The 19245-nt window shown below is 39.9% G+C and overlaps 1 protein-coding gene across 1 annotated transcript; it reads right to left on the bottom strand.

Moving 5' to 3' along the window:
- Positions 1 to 136: 136 nt before the first annotated feature.
- On the bottom strand, positions 137 to 16398 carry LOC132104253 (counting factor associated protein D-like). The gene is made up of 7 exons (XM_059509574.1): positions 16317 to 16398; positions 3142 to 3201; positions 2972 to 3064; positions 2709 to 2881; positions 2369 to 2618; positions 605 to 800; positions 137 to 504 (listed from the first exon to the last, which is right to left on the bottom strand). The coding sequence occupies exons 1-7, from the start codon at positions 16339 to 16341 to the stop codon at positions 363 to 365; spliced, it is 939 nt and encodes a 312-aa protein (XP_059365557.1). The 5' UTR covers positions 16342 to 16398; the 3' UTR covers positions 137 to 362.
- Positions 16399 to 19245: the final 2847 nt, after the last annotated feature.

Raw genomic sequence — 19245 nt, 5'->3', positions numbered from 1 at the left:
AAGTAATCCAGAAATGTTTGATTCTGCCATAGCGGAACAAATCTTCTGCTTTGATTAGGCTACATGTTTTTTTCCGGCTTTTAATGTGCACGTTGAATGGAATAATGTCCTTAATCAAATACATTTTCACTACTCACAGATTTCAAAACTGTTTAATTGAGTTTTTGTCTGCTGAAACCAGTAACATGAGCTCATAGCACTAGCAGATAACAATGTCCCAACAATTTCTGAATGGGAAAACAAAAAAGTCCCAACCAAAATAGTTAGAGGGAAGAAAAGATGATTTCAACTTGTTTTATGCATATTATAAGGACCCCCCCCCCCCCCCCCCCCCCCCCTTCCTGTTACATTTGCATGACAAACTAATATTCTGTATCATCCTTTTGCTGATCTGGAATCCGTAAACCTCCGGTCATCCTGGCCAACTCTGCTTTTGACCAATCAGAGAAGTGATTGATACCTAGACTGTATGTAAGACCAGCTCTGTTCATAGAGTGCACAAACCTGAGGAGGAAGAGGATGCAAAATAAAATGCATCTTAAATTTGACAAGTTCACATATTGTTTAGTACTTCTACATTGCAATATTTGTTGTTTTTCCTCACCGAAGAGAATGTATAAAGTAGTTCTCACGCTCCTCGTGCTCCTTCTCACTTTCATACTGACGATTAAACTTCTCCTTAAAGGGGCCAAACAGACGATGGGCATGGCTAACAGGGGAGGTGTTGACATGGTCTTGAAGGGGGTTGGCCAATATTTGATGCTCCTCAACAGGATCAGGAAACTCTCCCCAGGTCATTCCTAAACACATAATACCTCTGTGAATAAGGGATGGGCTATTCCACATATTTTGTTTTCGATATGATACCGATACTTTTAATGGCCAGTATGGTAAATATCGATACTGATACGATACTTCTAAACTGAATTTTTAGATTATGAAATTTATTTAATTATTATGAGTACAATGGGTAACAATACCTACTGAACTTTATTTTTGGAATGCATTTTAACATTCAATACGCCTTAATTGCAACCTATTAGGTTATATATTTGTTTACACATTGTTAAAATATGTTTACTGTAGTGGTAACCAAGGAAATCTACAAATACTATAGTTAAACTATGTTCACTTTACCACGGTTCATTGTCATAAGGGACTGCCAGTAATATACTGTTGCATGCACAAAATGCAACCTTTTTATTCGGAGAGTGTATGATTTATATTAACAATACAGAATAGAACATGAGCAATATTCAATTTCAATAGGTTTATTTTGAAATAACTCAAACATAAGCCTATGTTTTTTCTGTATTATTCTGGGCTGCCTTTTCAAAAAACATAAATGCTTTTTATTATAGGCTACTCTTGTGAAACGCAGCTCTATTCAAATGCACTGTCAGAAGTGAGTGAACGCTCTCTGTAATTGATTGCCTTGCAACATTTGCGTGTGTTCAGATGAGCAGGAAAATCCCTTCCACACATTCCCTTACATTATTTGCTAACATAGGTTATTCATCCAATTTAAGGCATATTGTTGGCATTATTTTTTGTTTAATAAACAAAATCACTGGTAAAAAAAAACACCTGAGTATCGATATTTTTTTTGAGTATCGATACTTTCGATACTTGCATCAATATTTATATATCGATAATTCAGGATTGATTCGCCCATCCCTACTATGAATCTCTGATTGGGTGATCTCTAAGTTCAAAAGAAGCAGACAAAGGCTTGGAACACACTAGATTATTTTCAAATCTTAACCGATTTTAAAACAATGGGAGACCACTGAAATGAAGACAGTTTCAACAAATGTTTAGCCTTATAATTCTCTAAACGTGCACACTAGATGATTTGGCCAGACCGCAAGACCACACACTTGTTGATTGTAGGAATGATTTCACTGTGACACAAAATCTCAAAGACACTTGTGAGATCAAACGTTACTAGAGAAGAAAGATGTAGGACAACTGAGGCTGTCAGCTAGCTCTTCTGGCGTATGTTCTGTTGTACAACAAAAAACAAAATAGAAAAAAAAAGAACAGGGTGATGTTCTTCTCAGTACTCTACTTTCGTGGCATGTTTTTGCTAGGCAAATTTTAGCTATGGAACACACAACAACCAGTAGGTGACTCTGCTTGCTCACTCTCATTGGCTATCGCAGGTATCATGTCATCGAGTCAGTAATAAATATTAAACATGTTTGAGTTTGGGGATGCTCCATCTCGATCAGGAGCAGTTAAATAAATTTAATTTGTGAAAAGCCTCAAATTAGGCTATACACCCCAATAATTTGAATTTAGTTAAAATCTTGAAATATGTGTGGTTAGCCAAAAGCATTTCACTGAATGTTTATTTTCCAGTTACCTCCAGGTGGTGTGAAAATGTCAGACTCAGTTTGTGGGCTGAAGTCACTGTAGTCAATAGTGTATTTGTCATTGTGGGACTCCAAAAGAGTGTTGAAGCCCACCATCTCAAAGCGGTGTGGGGTGGCTGGAGATTCACTTCCCTCTGGACGTGTGACCCACAGATGGTACGTGTTCTTCTTATGGCCAACCTGTGTGACTTTTTTCCAGACTTCACACAGAACATCTTTATAATTCTCCATCTTCTCAAACTGCAACAGAAGAAAGTCATTTAGGTATGAATGACATGATTTCATGACATTTTCATTTTTATGTGAACTAGGCCATTAAGTAGTACATACTTCAAAACCCTCCAGATCAGGCAGTGCTGCCTGTGGACGTATTGGATTCTCCTTGGTACCATTAAGCTGGAAAAACTTAATAGCTTGGATTTCGGTTTCATTGGTGACTGGTGTGATCTTATAAATGGCACCATAGTCCAAGTCATTTCCAATCAGATAGGTACACACTTTGCCTGTATAGACAGCATCAATGATGAAAAACTACATACAAAATCTATTTTGATTTCAATACTGTGTGACTTTATCTTGAGAAGATCACTGACCATTATGATAGTCGATTCGACTTCTGTTCCTTTCAAGGTCGTACCAAGCTTCAAACTGTTCTTTTATCTCAGAATGTGGCAGAGAGAGTTCACCTACATAAAAGTGATATGCAGCTGTAAAATTAACTCTCCTGTACTGAGATGTACTGTATGTAATTAGACAACAATACCTTTGGCATGATACATCTTTCCAAAATCGGGAACTGTTCTGCCGCCAACTGGTCTGGCATCTTAAGAAGAAAATAAATAGAAATCACACAATTCATTTAATCAACTTCTTTCTAACTAAAAAACACAAAGCAAAATATACTTCTGCATTTCCTTCCTGTTGTGTGCGGTTTTCTCTTTTACATAGACAACACTTTACCTGCAGCACACACCAGCAGTATGATCCCAGCTAGAAGAAGCCACATAGAATAATCTAAAGAAACCAGTCAGACATTCACTATTAATAAGCTCTCGTCTGTCTGGAAAAAAGTCCATTAGAATTTTTAAGAATTAAATTAACTTTAAACTACCGGAAGAGATACATCGATACATAAGTATCTGATCTGACTAAGAAAGTCCCTAATATTACTCTCTCTGTAGTGAGAAAAAAGGAGCAGATCTGCAAAAATCGTTTTGCCCACCAAATCACTAGAGTATACACCAATGTTTCTTAATTATTTCTTTAATGGCATTACTATAATTAGAATATGTGGTAGTGCATACTACCGAGTAAGATTTATGTTTAGCCGTTTTACAGCCTTGCAAGGGATAACGCCTCTGTCCGTTTGCCCACTAGGTTGTTTATTTGTACTGTCATTGATCACGTCTTTTGCATTCATGGCCAACAGACATGATCTCTGACAGAGGACCCCAATTGTTTTCAAAATTCTGGAAATAATTTTTTGGGTTGGTTGCTGGGGGCGAGTGTCAGTCTTTCTTCTGGTTTACATCCATAGAGCAACGGCCAGACTGAGTGGGCTAACCAAGACTTGGAGCGGGTGTTGCAATGTTTGGTGTTTCAGAATCCATCCTCCTGGAGTCAGCAACTCTCATGGGTTGAATTTGCACATAACTAGTTGCCAGTGTTGTCCACAGGCCTCTCTCCATTTGAGTGCAGTTTAGGTTTCCTAGTTCTGGAGGAGGATCGCCCCCAGTCAAAGTCTCCTGTCTACGCAATGGGTCAAAAAGTGTGGCTTTCTTCCAAGAACATTCCATTCTGCTCCATTTGTAGTAAACTTGCTCCCAAATTTAGCAGCCCTTTCACTGTCACTAAGATCCTTAATTTTGTGGCAGTCCACCTCAAACTCCCTTTTATTCGTCTATTAGTCCCCCACTCCAGTTACCCCCCCAACCACACCTTATATATGTGGAACCTGTCTATTTCAGTCAATTGTATTCTGGACTCGAGACAGAGAGGATGCAGTTTCCAGCAAGGCTCTGAACCGGTTCAAGGAACGAAAACGAAATTTTGACAGTAACAGAACCAGAAACGAAATCAAATTTTATAGTTCCGAACAGAATCGAAAATTTGAAATGGCCATTAACCGGCTAATATTGTTATTTTATCGTTCCATTTAATATTTAAAAAATTTGCTGTCAACCAATCACGAATTCCAGTAGTATGCATATGGAAATGTGACGCTGAAGCCAACTAGTGAAATGTCGCTTAGCTGTGATCTCATCATAGGTAAGTCGCAATGGCAATGCACCGCCCTTAGTTTATCTTGAGTTTGAGTTTATTTGAGGATAGTTTGAGATGAATTCAACAGATCACATGCACCTGCAGCGCTTCTGTGAATGGAAGAACATAGAAAAACAAACCCCTATAGGCTTACATAAAGAGGAATATAGGCATATACACTAAATATATTTCACTTAAATCATATTGACAGATTAACGAAACGAAAACAAAAAATGTGCAATGTGAAAACTAAACAGCAGAGAGTAGTTTTCTTTATTTTAATTATTTTGCAAAAGCTTGAAAGCTTTGAATAATATCTGTATAACCAACCAGCTTTGGTATGACCATCATGCCGACGCAACATCATTTTGCTATTGAAGCCTGTTCATTATCAAAACAAAATAATAATAGAAACAAATAAATAGTTACACTACTCCATTCAGCGTGACTGCCTCACTGTGATGATAAAGCCAATGTGAAGAATAATGTTTTATGTTGATGAAAATACAAATACTATATAATAAATCATATTTTAGCATCCGGATTCATCGGGAACATGGAAACATCTGGATTCATGCTGAATGAGAGAGGTAGGCATCAACTTCACAGTAAATTCATTTGTTTTTGGATTGACGTTTTTATAGCCTTTAGATGATTTGTTTTGGAGAGAAACTAATGTAAAGTACTGTTTTTATAATGTTTGTTAACATTTTGATTTAGACTACAAGCATTTAGTATACAAGCATTTAATAAAATGCGACGTGAGCCGCGACTTAAAGTTTTTTTTTCACTCTCAAAACACAATGTTAGGCTACAAGTGTTGTTGTTGTAGTTTTTTTTTAACAATGCAGCAAACATTTGTAAATATCTTAAAATACTTTGATGTCTTTAAAGTGGTGATAGAATTTTTTTTTTTTTTTTTTTTTTTTTTAGTACCCTACATTTGGCCAAAATCTAGAAATGATGCATTGCATTCGACTAACCGCAACGGGTTATTGACTAACGTTAGATCTCTATTTTTTCCTTTTCTTTTTGAGTAAAGAAAACGCTTTACTTTATTATTATTATTATTATATTACTATTATTGTAGGGAGTGAAATTTAAGATTTAAAATTAATGTTCTATAGACCTTTTTCATGGAACGCGAAATTACCCATTATGCTTTGTATAGTCAAAGAATATTGTTTTAAAAAAATTACTTTATTAACCGGTTTTTCTTCCACCCGAACCGGTTTTGGAACGGTAATAATATCAGAAGAACGCAGGAACAGAAACGTTAAAATATCGATTCTGCTCGGAGTGAACCGATTGAATTTTTCGTTTTCAAGCCCTGGTTTCCAGTTACCTGGTGGACTGGGAAGGTTATGGTCCAGAGGAGAGAAGTTGGGTTCCTGATAGGGACATATTGGATCACCCTCTTATTGATAATTACAATCGACAGGTTAGTTCTTCTGGGAGCGCTTCTAGGAGGAGGGTACAGTGACTGTCACGGTTCGCAGGTACACTGACTCACTCTGTCTGTCTGGTGTAGTTGTGTAAATGGACTGGGATGTAGGCCTACTGTGCAATTAAGCAGATATATGTGACCCTGGACCACAAAACCAGTCATAAGTAGCACGGGTAAATTTGTAGCAATAGCCAAAAATACATTGTATGGGTCAAAATTATAGATTTTTCTTTTAAGCCAAAAATCATTAAGATATTAATTAAAGATTATGTTCTATGAATACATTTTGTAAATTTCATAACGTAAATAGGCTATATTAGTAACATGTAACTAAGGACCTCATTTGGACAACTTTAAATGCAGTCTCAATATTTAGATTTTTTGCACCCTCAGATTCCAGATTTTCAAATACTTGTATTTTAGCCAAATATTGTCCTATCCTAACAAACCATACATCAATGGAAAGCTTATTTATTCAGCCAGTATTCAGATCATTCAGATTGAAATAGGAAATTATGGGTCCTAACGAACTCATTTCGTTTAAGTGCTATCTTATTAAAGCCAAAATGTTTATGAAATATTTAATCAATATCTATCGAACTTTGAATAAAATGGAGCGTCCAATTCAGTGGCAAAAAACATTCACTGCACTGACTTCATCCTCTAAACCATAACTTGCTGACGATTCCGGAATTTCGGTCAAATAAAATGATATTTTAACGGTGTAATATACATACAGTAAGCATCAAAGGTCAGGGTATATTCTGGCAAACCGTTTACCAATCACGTTTCTCAATCGTCAAAGCAATCTGTGCTACACGCCTCTACCAACACACGATGGGTAACTCGCGAAACACAAAGTTCCTCGTGTTTTCTCAGCACTATATCATAGAAAAGTAGAAGGCGGGGCAACATTTAAAATATTTCAAAGTTAAAGTTCATGCAAACAGATTTTAATAGACAAGTTTCAGTCGAATATTTATGGTGTATGCCTATAACAAAACCCAGTGTCAAAGCAGAGCGCAAACAATTATATCTGGAACATTAGAATACTGTAGACTATCCAATATGCGCTCACTTCTGCGTATCCATGGCGGGCATAAAGAACGTAATCGGTTACTAACGTAACCTCGGTTCTCTCTAGAAGAGGGAACGAGTACTGCGTCTTAGCTAAGACGCTACGGGAAAAGTCTCTTTTCACGATACACTGAAGCAAAAAATTATCCTTAATTTTGAATTATTGTAAAGCGCATTTGCAGCAGCACACAGCCATAGGCGAGACGGCTCGCTCGCTCATTGGCTGCTCTGCGGCAACTGCACAAGCCTATCGAGCGCAGGCTGATGCAACATCAGACCAATGAGGGCGCTCGCGCCCTCCATGCCACTTCCCACCGAAACGGGTGTGGCCTAGCCCTATAAAGGGAGCTCGAAAAGGCTGACTGACCTGATTTATTTCATCGCTGAAGCGAACCAGAGTGAATCGTACGCATGGCAGAGAACGCAGTACTCGTTCCCTCTTCTAGAGAGAACCGAGGTTACGTTAGTAACCGAGTACGTTCTCTTACGAGAGTTCTCTCGTACTGCGTCTTAGCTAAGATGCTACGGGAACCCAATGTAAAGCGCCGTGCGTGCTGAGATCACACACCAATAAACCTGGAAGCGACGCCCAGGATTTACAGTGCACAATCACCAGAGGGACTCACAGAGAGTCCTAGAACAGGAGGGGGGAACCCTCCGTCCCATATCTAGAACAACAAGAACACTGCCAACAAGAACACTGTCTTGAATGACAGACATTTGAGGCTAATCGTTTGGATAGGCTCGAAAGGAGAACCCTTCATGGCCTCCAAAACCGTCAAGAGGTCCCATACAGGGACTGACGGAGGTCTGGGAGGATTCAGCCTCCTAGCTCCTCTAAGGAAGCAGATGACCAAGTCGTTCCTTCCTATTGACTGACCGAGCGTTGTCTCAGAAAACGCTGCGATAGCTGCCACGTAAACTTTGAGCGTGGATCGGGCTCTGCCCTTATCCAACAGCTCCTGTAGGAAGGAGAGAACCTCCGTCACCTCACAACTAAGGAGTGAACGTCCCCGAGCTGTGCACCAGCTGGAGAATACTGACCACTTCGAGGCATACAGCCGTCGAGTCGACGGAGCTCTAGCCTGAGCGATAGTGTTTAGCACTCCCACTGAGAGATCAGCGGGTAACCGTTGAGTGCCCACACATGGATGGACCACAACTCCGGTTGAGGGTGCCAAATCGAGCCCCTGGCCTGCGAGAGGAGGTCCCTCCTCAACGGCACTGGCCACGGGGCAGTGTCTGCTAACTGCATCAAATCTGGAAACCATGGTTGGTTCTTCCAAAGTGGTGCTACCAGCAGGCCCGGTTCTACGGGGGTGCTTGAGGGTGCTAAGCACCCTCAAATAAAAGTGAAAGCACCCTCAGATGAAAAATTATTAATAGCACACATAAACGAGATTTTGCCGAAAATAAAACACAGACGGATTTCACACTCTTGCCTATAATAGGATAGCCTACACAAAATAAATAAATTAATAAAATTAAACAAATATATATATATATATATTAAATAAATTATTTCGTTATGCTTTCATGTTTAATGCATTGTAGTTGTTCTTTCGTGATCGCGATACGCAAAAGTTGAAGCTGTCTCTTTAATTGCCCACTTTGCTTGCGTGCGTGCTTCCCGCTCAGAAAACGTAAAAACATTCAAAATACCTCAGCTGATAAACATCATGTCGACAAGACGCGCTGTGTTCTGTGACCTTTTTTTTCCACTGCCCAGGGACAAGCATGTGAAGAGTCAGTGGCTACAGTTCATATTTACTAACACAGAAGTTTAGCTCGAACCTCGCGTCATTTTAATGACGTTTCTCCAACATAATGTTCTCCAACATAAATGCTTTCAAGACTGGATTCGCAAGCCGTTTGAAGGAAGGTTACAGTACTGAATATATTTGGATTAGCTTCTTCCTCCTCCTCCGAATCACAACCTGTAAGTATTATTATTAATAATTGTAGCATGAACAATAAGTATTTTGTGTAACGTTATGTGTGTTGTGTAACATTAATCTAGCGCAGCTTCTTGGTCTTTTGCTGTCAATTGTTTTGAACTGCTTATCGTTGTTATTGGAGTTGTCATAAAGAATATAGCAGCAATACCTTGGTGTAATAACGTTACTGCAGCAGTGCTTTCTAAGAGTGTTCAATTGAAGTTGAAGCTGGTTACAACAAGGGTATCACCACAATAGGTAGGCTATGTGTGGCATGTTTTAATGTTTTGCAAAGTGTAGATTGCTGCTTGTTTACATGCTATTCTATAATTTACTGCCAGATCGTATATTGTTTAACATAACAGCAATTACAGTAGTATTGTTGTATACAACATCCCCAATTTTGAGATAATATGTTTCTGACTGATGACTGAGCTATTTCCTACGATTATGTAAGCAGCACCCTCACTATAATCAGAAGCACCCTCAGTGATTTGGTTCTAGAACCGGGCCTGGCTACCAGCAGTACTGAGCATTTCGTTTCCCTCACCCGTTCTATCACCTGCGAAAGGCTTCCTGGAAAGGCATAGAGCGGGCGGCACGGCCACCTTTGTGACACCGCGCTCTCGTTCTTGGAAAAGAACGCGGGGCAGTGAGCGTTTTCGTGGGACGCGAAGAGGTCCACTTCCGCCCTGCCGTATCTCTCCCACAGCAGCTGGACTGTTTGTGGGTGTAGAGACCATTCGCCCGTTGGAATGTTGCTCCTGGACAGTCTGTCCGGACCCAGATTCTGTAGCCCAGGCACATGAACTGCTCTCAGCGAGCACAAGTTGCGCTGAGCCCAAACCAGGAGGCGTTCCGCCAACCTGTACAGGTTTCGGGACCTGAGACTGCCCTGGCGATTTATGTAGGACACCACAGACATGTTGTCCGAACGGACTAAGACGTGGTGGCCCTTGATTCGGGGACAAAAACGCGTCGGCGCGTTTTCCACTGCCAGCATTTCCAGACAGTTGATATGTTGGAGCTTTTCCCGTTCTGACCACAGGCCAAAGAACGGTCTGCCCAGGCTTACACCTGATTGGTACCAGTCGTTCGCTGTTCAGGGTTTCAAGGCTGTGACACAGCTCTGATTGACCTTGAGAAGCAACTGACCGGATATCCACGCTCAGCCAGAACTGCAAGGGGCACATGCGGAGCAGGCCCAACTGAAGAACTGGTGATGCTGAGGCCATGAGACCTAGCATCTTCTGAAATTCTCTGAGCGAAAAGGTTGCGCCGCAGCGGAAAGAGCTCGCTGAATGCTCAACGTGCACTGTGGCGACAGCCGCGCCGTCATGGAGCGTGAGTCCAGAGCTATTCCCAAGAACAGTATCGTCTGACTGGGGTTCAGCGAACTCTTCGTCCAGTTGACACTGAGACAGAGTTTCTCGAGGTGATCGAGTAAAATGGCCCTGTGCTCCACGAGCTCTGATCGTGATTGCGCCAGAATCAGCCAGTCGTCCAAATAGTTCAGCACTCGCATGCCGCTGAGTCTGAGAGAAGCAAGCGCTGCGTCCATGCACCTCGTAAACGTACGAGGAGCCGTGGACAAGCCGAACGGCAGGACTGTATACTGGTATGTCTGGCCCTCGAAGGCGAATCTCAAGTATCGCCTGTGACGTGACGCTATCTGTATTTGAAAATACGCGTCCTTCAGGTCTATCGACATGAACCCTTCTCCTCTGCGAATATGCGTGAGGAGTTTCCTGGTCGTAAGCATTTTGAAACTGTGTTTCACCAATGCCTTGTTCAGCTGTCTTAGATCCAGTATGGGCCTGAAACCCCCGTCTTTCTTGGGCACTAGAAAGTATCTGCTGTACAGCCCCCCTTCGCTTTGAGCTTGCCTTTGCTCAACAGTTTTGATATTTCGGCCCGAAGTAGGTGTGCTACTTCTGTTTTGACCGTAGATTCAACGCGCGCTAAAAAGCGCAGAGGGCGTCGAAAAAACTGTAGCGAGTAGCCTCTCTTTATAATGTCTAGCACCCAATCCGAAACCCCTGGAAGCGCTGACCATGCCTCTGCATGAATGGCTAAGGGTTGGATGCGAAGCATGCTCTGTTGGCTGGGCAACGGCAGCGCTTCGATGTGCTGTAACATGGGCGTTATGCCTGTGACATTTGAGGCGGGGAGCGCGCTGATCACAGCGGGCAGATCGCTCCTCCTCGACCCCGCCACGGTGCTTAACCGAGTGAGGGAGGGCTGAGCGGGTCCCGTGGGACTCGTGCTGTCTGTGAGTAATTGTGGGCTGTAAGCGTGCACATTTACTGCTTTCGACTCGCTGTCTGCCTGGGCAGAACGCATGTGCACGGGTTTCGTTTTTACAGAAACCACACGTCGTGTGTGACATAGTGTTTGTGGGCACTGAGGAGTGGGCACGTTTACTATGTAGTGCGCGCGAACGACCTGAGTCGCTTTTATGGGCGCAAGCCCTGTGTGAAGGGCTGTGCTTATATGTGGAGATGGGCACTGAGCAGTGGGCATCGTCACTACATTTATAGCACCATCGGCCGTGGCCGGGACACCAGAAATTACACTCTTTTCGGGAAATATCTGGGTAGCCGTGATAACGGCTTTTGTGTGCAGGCAAGCGGGCAACTGTACAGGCTTGCGCGTTGCAGAAAACGCTGAGACAGTCACAATTCCTGGAACTGAAACAGCGGCGCGCTTGGGTGAGAGCTCGGCCACACCCAACCTTCACTGCCCGAAGCTAGCAGAGAGCACGTGTCCTCTTCCTCCGAAGCGGCCCTGAGATCCACTTCCTCGGAAGACGCGGCAGCAGACAGCGGGCGCTGACCATCGGGAAGCGATGCAGGGGAGGCCAGTGAAGCAGGGTGAACCGGCGAGCTCGGTTGAGCTGGAGACGGTTCCGGAATCCGCTGGGAGCGGCGCTTTTTACGGCGCTGCGGCGCAGCGGGCAATGCAGGCTCGGAGAAGAATGCCAAGCGAGTCCTCAGAGTCACCATTGGCAGTAGCTCGCAGTGAGGGCAGCCGCCGTCAGCGAGCGCGAGCGCTGCATGATCCTCACCCAGGCAGGAGACACAGATGACGTGACGGTCTCCTTCGCTTAGCGGGGCTCTGCACGAGCCGCACGAGGGCATCTTTAAAAAGACGCAGCTCTTTTACGAGTGTGTGTCGCAGGGCGAACACACACGAGGATACGAAAAAGGATATAGGCGCCGGAACGGGCAGCAGGAATGGCAGTGGAAGGCGGCGTAGGCCAGCGGCTTCAGGAATGGCTTGTCCCGCTGAGATGCTATCTGACGACGCTTGCTTCCTCTCGTGATCCAACGATGCGTGAGCTTCACTGAAGAGATGAAAAATCAGGTGAGTCAGCCTTTTCGAGCTCCCTTTATAGGGCTAGGCCACACCCGTTTCGGCGGGAAGTGGCATGGAGGGCGCGAGCGCCCTCATTGGTCTGATGTTGCATCAGCCTGCGCTTGATAGGCTTGTGCAGTTGCCGCAGAGCAGCCAATGAGCGAGCGAGCTGTCTCGCCTATGGCTGTGTGATGCTGCAAATGCGCTTTACAATAATTCAAAATTAAGGATAATTTTTTGCTTCAGTGTATCGTGAAAAGAGACTTTTCCCGTAGCGTCTTAGCTAACACGCAGTACGAGAGAACTCTCGTAAGAGAACACGATTTTTTTAAGGATCACAGGCATAGTTACAGTATGTCCAATAACGATATAATAAAACTCAGAGATGGTTTAAATGTCTTTTGAAATCACACTCACCACTTGTTTTAGTATGTGGGGCATTTTAAGTAGATCATTAATTATTAAATACTATATATATCTCTATCTATCTATCTATCTATCTATATATATATATATATATATACAACACACATCCATAAATACATACATACAATACAAAAAAAAACAAATAGAAAGAATTGAAAAAGAATACAGAAAGCTAGTGTTGGATGAAAAACTAGCAGTTAGAATAAATAAAAAAAATAGATAAAATATAATTAGAATAGACAGTGTTAGAGTTCGAGGGTCAAAGATGAAAGAGATGTGTTTTTAGATGTTTCTTGAAGATGCATGTACTGCATGTAATATATATATATTTAGCTTTGCAATATAACAATTTTAAAGATACAATGTAATTAAAAAGGCAATGGTTGACATACTGTAATAATGTTTGTAATAGCATTCTACCTGACAATTACTGTATCAGTTAAATATATTACACACTTTCATTATACTGAATTTATAGAATAGAACACCTTTATTGCACAGATGTACTTTGAAATTTAAGTTCTAGTAGCAATACACACTTACAAACAGTTCTAGTGCACATGTAAACAAATACTGTATGCACAGAACTACGAAGTTACATATTTACATTATTTTACAGTTACATTGCAATCTGTACAAATAAAACAAATTAATTTATTCCTTGTGTTATGTCTAAACCTAGCATCAGCTTATCCACTGCTGTGTGCTGTTCTTCAGTTATCAAATTATTGATGTAGTATCAAGGTTGGAAGTAACTACACTTAGTAGGCCTACTGTAAATCCATGGCTTTATCAGATCTCGTCTGAATTGGCAACAAGTAAGCAGAATTCTGCTCCCTATTTCCTTAGGTTGGAAAGGCAGCAAGTGAAAAATTATATTTAGCAGCTATGTATTGATAGGAAAATAACTAATTACTTTAAGATAAATGCAGATTTTGGTGCTTTAATGATTTGTATTCTTCCAAATTCTGCCAGCAGAATTTTTTTATTCTTAATTCTCACATAAAATAAATGAATAGCAACAGAAAACTGTTGTTTTTGTGAAGAATCAGCTTAAAATCAGGGTTTCATCCCAATCGTTTTTTTATTTAATTTTGAAATCTGAAAAATGAAATTAATTTACTTAAAACCTGCACTCACCAGAAATGATTCTATCAGTGTCAGAAATGTTCTTTCCTATTAGGGGTAAATCATTTTTATTAACCATTTAAACAGAATGTCGTATATATAAAATAATATGGCCTAAATATAAAACCCGATTCCAAAACAATTGGGACATTGTGAATAAACGGTGGGGTTCACGACAATGTTTTCTGGAAGTATTCCTGAGCCCATGTTGTGATTTCCATTACAGTAGGATTCCTGTATGTGATGCAGTGCCCTCTAAGGGCCCGAGGATCACAGGCATTGAGTGTGTGGCATTGACCCTTACACACAGAGATTGTTCCAGATTCTCTGAATCTTTGGATGATATTATACAATGTAGATGATGATAACTTCAAACTCTTTGCAATTTTTCTCTGAGAAACTTCTTTCTGATATTGCTCCACTATTTTTCGCCGCAGCATTGGGGGAATTGGTGATCCTCTGCCCATCTTGACTTCTGAGAGACACTGCCACTCTGAGCGGCTCTTTTTATAACCCAATCATGTTGCCAATTGACCTAATAAGTTGCAAATTGGTCCTCCAGTTGTTCCTTATATGTACATTTAACTTTTCCGGCCTCTTATTGCTACCTGTCCCCACTTTTTTGGAATGTGTAGCTCTCATGAAACCAAAAGGAGCCAATATTGGGCATGACATTTCAAAATGTCTCACTTTCAACATTTGATATATTATCTATATTCTACTGTGAATAAAATATAAGTTTATCAGATTTGTAAATTATTCCATTCCTTTTTTACTCACAATTTGTACAGCATCCCAACTTTTTGGGAATCGGGTTTGTATTTATGTCATCCTTAATGTTAAATTCTTAAATAATAATGTTAAATTGAAATACATGTAATAATTAAATCAGTATTAATTAAGCCTTCAGAGATAGAAGCTGCGTCTGAAGTTGATTTTAGATGTAGTAGGCCTGTTTACAGTTTAATGCTGATCAGGCGGCTGTACATGCCTTTACATAGCAATTACTACTGTATAATGAAATGAGATTAATTTTTAATACAACATTTTTAACACAGAAATATGTAATGACGAAATGAAATGATAGGCCTACTTTATGATACTTATGAAAGTAATATCGCCACTAGGTGTCGGTGTCACTGTGTTAATGAAGAAGCCTTTTATTCAATCTATTCGTCCAAGATTCAGATTCTTTCAGGAATAAATTCAAGTGTCTGTGTTTAATAATTTGTCACTGAATTGTCTATAATAATGGGTCTTTCAAAGACTGATTCATATCAGGATTGAGGAATGATACATCACTCTATAGTCTATACACTTACTGTGACTTTGGTTTGATGACGTCAAGAAAATACCCCCCACCCATTCACATCTGAAAACTACTACTTACCTATGTCACACAATGTAACTGTAAAAATAATGTAAATATGTAACTTCACATAATTCTGTACATATTTGTTTACATGTTTGCATTTAAATAAAGAAAACTCTTGACCCTCTACCTGCTCTCTGTTCGTTTTCTATCTAGGCTACTTGTTTTTCATAAAGAAAACACTTTCTTTATATATTCTAAATATTTATATTCTAACTACTTGTTTTATTTGTGTGTGTGTGTGTGTGTGTGTGTGTGTGTGTGTGTGTGTGTGTGTGTGTGTGTGTGTGTGTGTGTGTGTGTGTGTGTCTGTGTATACAGTAGTCAACGTTTGAAGTGGATCAAATCCTTTAATCAAAGCTGTCCTAAAACCAAATCTTAAATACGATATTGTAATTTATTTATATAACTTATATATATTTATATATGTATATATATATATATATACATACATATGATCATATACCTGTGATCGTTAAAAAAATCGTGTTCTTTATGCCCGCGATGGATACGCAGAAGTGAGCGCATATTGGATAGTCTACTACAGTATTCTAATGTTCCAGATATAATTGTTTGCGCTCTGCTTTAACACTGGGTTTTGTTATAGGCATAAACCATAAATATTTGACTGAAACTTGTCTATTAAAATCTGTTTGCATGAACTTTAACTTTGAAATATTTTAAATGTTCTACTTTTCTATGATACAGTGCTGAGAAAACACGGAGGAACTTTGTGCTTCGCGAGTTACCCATCGTGTGTTGGTAGAGGCGTGTAGCCTACCACGGATTGCTTTGCCGATTGAGATTGGTAAACGGTTTGCCAGAATATACCCTGACCATCAAATCGATATTTATATACGTAATACAAGACCGTAAAGGCAAGAGTAGATGTACAATGTAGCATGAGATGAGTAAAATAAATGAAACCTTACAGCCACTGGTTCTCTTCTCCGCCATGCTCGAAATGTTCAGGCACACCCAGTGGGGAAACGAAACTGAAATGGGAGATGGGAAGTAACGCTGCATACTGCCGTAGCGGAAAAAATGTAGGCAAAGTTAAAGAAAGAAGACAATAAATGCAATAACATTTAACATGTATTACAAGAATGTCTCGATTATTTTAGAAATTTATTTTTAGTTCACTCTAATGCAAGTAAAAATAAACACTGGTTGCAAAAAAACATTATTTAATAATAAAAAGAAAAATAATATAGATAGATAGATAGATAGATAGATAGATAGATAGATAGATAGATAGATAGATAGATAGATAGATAGATAGATAGATTGCTTTTTTTTATGTTGTTGTTCACCATGAGACCACAAGCAGAAAGAAGAAAGAAGAAAATACTATTCTTAAAAACTTTTAACAACTTTAAGTTGTTAGACAATGAATTTTCATTCCCTCCCCCAGATTTCATGACTAGTTGGAGGTGAATGGAGTCAGTTAGGTCACGTCATACACCACCACGTGTTCTAGAATTGGCTTAAAATGTAAAAACGTGTTTGATATCCTCAGACCCGATGGAATCAAAGTTTGAAGCTAAGGCCCTGTTTACACTAGTAGATCCTCATCTACACTTGCGTTTTCACTGCATTTCTGAAATGTACTCTGTCCACACTACCCAACTGAAAATGCATGTCACATGACCATTCATGCAGGTACAGCAATGAGCATGATGTCATGTTGACAAGGATACACAGAGCGAATATGGGCAGCCACGCCATTGTTTTCAAAACTCTCTTTTTTGCTCTGTTTACACTGAAACTCAACCCCTGAGTTTTCAAACCCCAAATTTGTCAACTCCAACCGTCCACAATTTGCAGACTGGCTCTGATTTTTGCCAACTAGCTTTAACTAGCTGATGCTTTTCTCGTCTAGCTGGGGATTTCAACCATGCAGACTTAAAAGAGTGTGTTTCCAAAAAAAAATATTATATTTATATTTTATATCAGCAGAGATACCTGATCAAAGATAGACTGATAATGAGCCACATGTAATTGATCAATCGTCCTGCATATAAATGCAGATATAGAGATTGTAAATATGAAGTGCCTGTTCAGACTCACCCTCTGAACCTGGAGGTACAAACTTAATTGAGAACAGAATGGTTCCTCTGTTGATAATGTCATCTGGACTTAACTTAACCTACAGTACATTAAGAGAAAGACTCATGATGAGAATCTGACTATCACAGGTTTAGTTGACTAAATATATCAGATTATCACTGACCTAGCCTCACTTCCACCTCTGCCAGGAAGAGGTTCCTCCTCCTCATGTGCCACACTGACATACTCAGCACACGAGCCTGGAGGTCCAGTCTCCGCACTTTGTACTGTTACAGGCAACATTTCATAGTTGAGTACTGTAAGTTTGATTTTGTATTCTCTCTCCAACACTTTCTGGGGCGCAAAGGAAAAGTGAAGTGAGAAGAGTAGAGTTCAGAATCATTTAATGTATATTTTGACAACCGTCATTATATTTTATTTTACTTTTAAGATATTGTTCTTCTGCTGCATTATTCTGTTCAAAGCAAGAACATTAGAAATGTCTCACATACAGTAGCCTATAAATAATATAATCTAAAATGTAAGTTGACCTTTGAGATGTGTCTTGTGCTGGATTTTTGTTGTTACCACAGGAATGGGTCTTAAAAGGAAATATCACAATATAAGAGAGTGGATCATATTTAGACTAATAATTGATTACAAGTGATATCTGCACAGAGAAAAAAAAACATTCAAGATTACTGTTTTCATACATATTAATGAACCATGATCTGCATGCTAACATGTTCATACACATGCTTTATGCACATATACTTGAGTACAAAACTAGAGAATGAGACCCAGAGAGTTCAACCATATTACATGTTTAAACAGCATTTTAAACATATATGAAATTTCCTGTTTCTCATTCACATGATTTGTATGTATCATCATAATAATACACAGACTGTTTAGATGCATTCAGCTTGTTCAGTCCTATATTGAGATGTCACCAAAAGTTGCACCAACCTTTCCCCATCATCCTTTTCTCTTTCCTTCAGTTCTTGACCCTTGTCCTCCTCGCTTACACTTATATTTTCCTGCAATTTTGTCTCTGTACTTTTGTTGTCTTCTTTTTGCTCATGTAATTGAGAAGAGTTACAATTTTCTTTATCAAATATTGCTGTCAGAGGTATAACTACAAAAATAAAACAAAGAACAGAGTATTAAGTGCAGAGACAACAAATGTATATCACACACAAATACATAAACACTACACTACGAGATCATGTGATCTGTTTCACGTTTCTTATGGCGTATAGAGGCATGAACAACAGTTCCACCCTTCTGATATCTCTTAGCACGCTCTTTATGAAACCACGCTCCAGAGGGAGAGCGCAGGTGGACAGGGTCTAACACAGTCTGCTGAAGCTTCCTGAAAACACAATCAGTTCATCTTGCATTGCTCATATGACTTATTTTTGCCAAATAGGTTCAATATTGTACAAAGACTGACCGTATTCTCCCTTCGTCTTTATTGCGTAGTTCAGCATCTCACTGCAGAACATTGAGAACTACGTTCTGCTCCACCTCAGTCAGGCGACACAGATCTAGTAAAGGTTCCCCTTCCATTACAGGCACAATGATCACATCTGGTTAAAAAGAAAATTCCCTAAAACAAGGAAAAATGACATAGGCATATGAACAGCCCACTGATACTCTTTGATATTTATTTTTTTATTGTTATTGATTCCACAAGAACAAGTACTGTTACATTAATAACATCATTAGAGATTTCTAATGCTTTCTAATCATTAGAAATTTCTAATGCTTTTTTTAAAGATTTGTTTTACTTTAACTAAAAACATGAGT

Source organism: Carassius carassius, chromosome 25 (assembly GCF_963082965.1).
Source record: "Carassius carassius chromosome 25, fCarCar2.1, whole genome shotgun sequence".
Lineage (NCBI taxonomy): Eukaryota > Metazoa > Chordata > Actinopteri > Cypriniformes > Cyprinidae > Carassius > Carassius carassius.
Note: the sequence above shows the minus strand (reverse complement) of the source record. Positions and strands in the feature narration are given on the sequence as shown.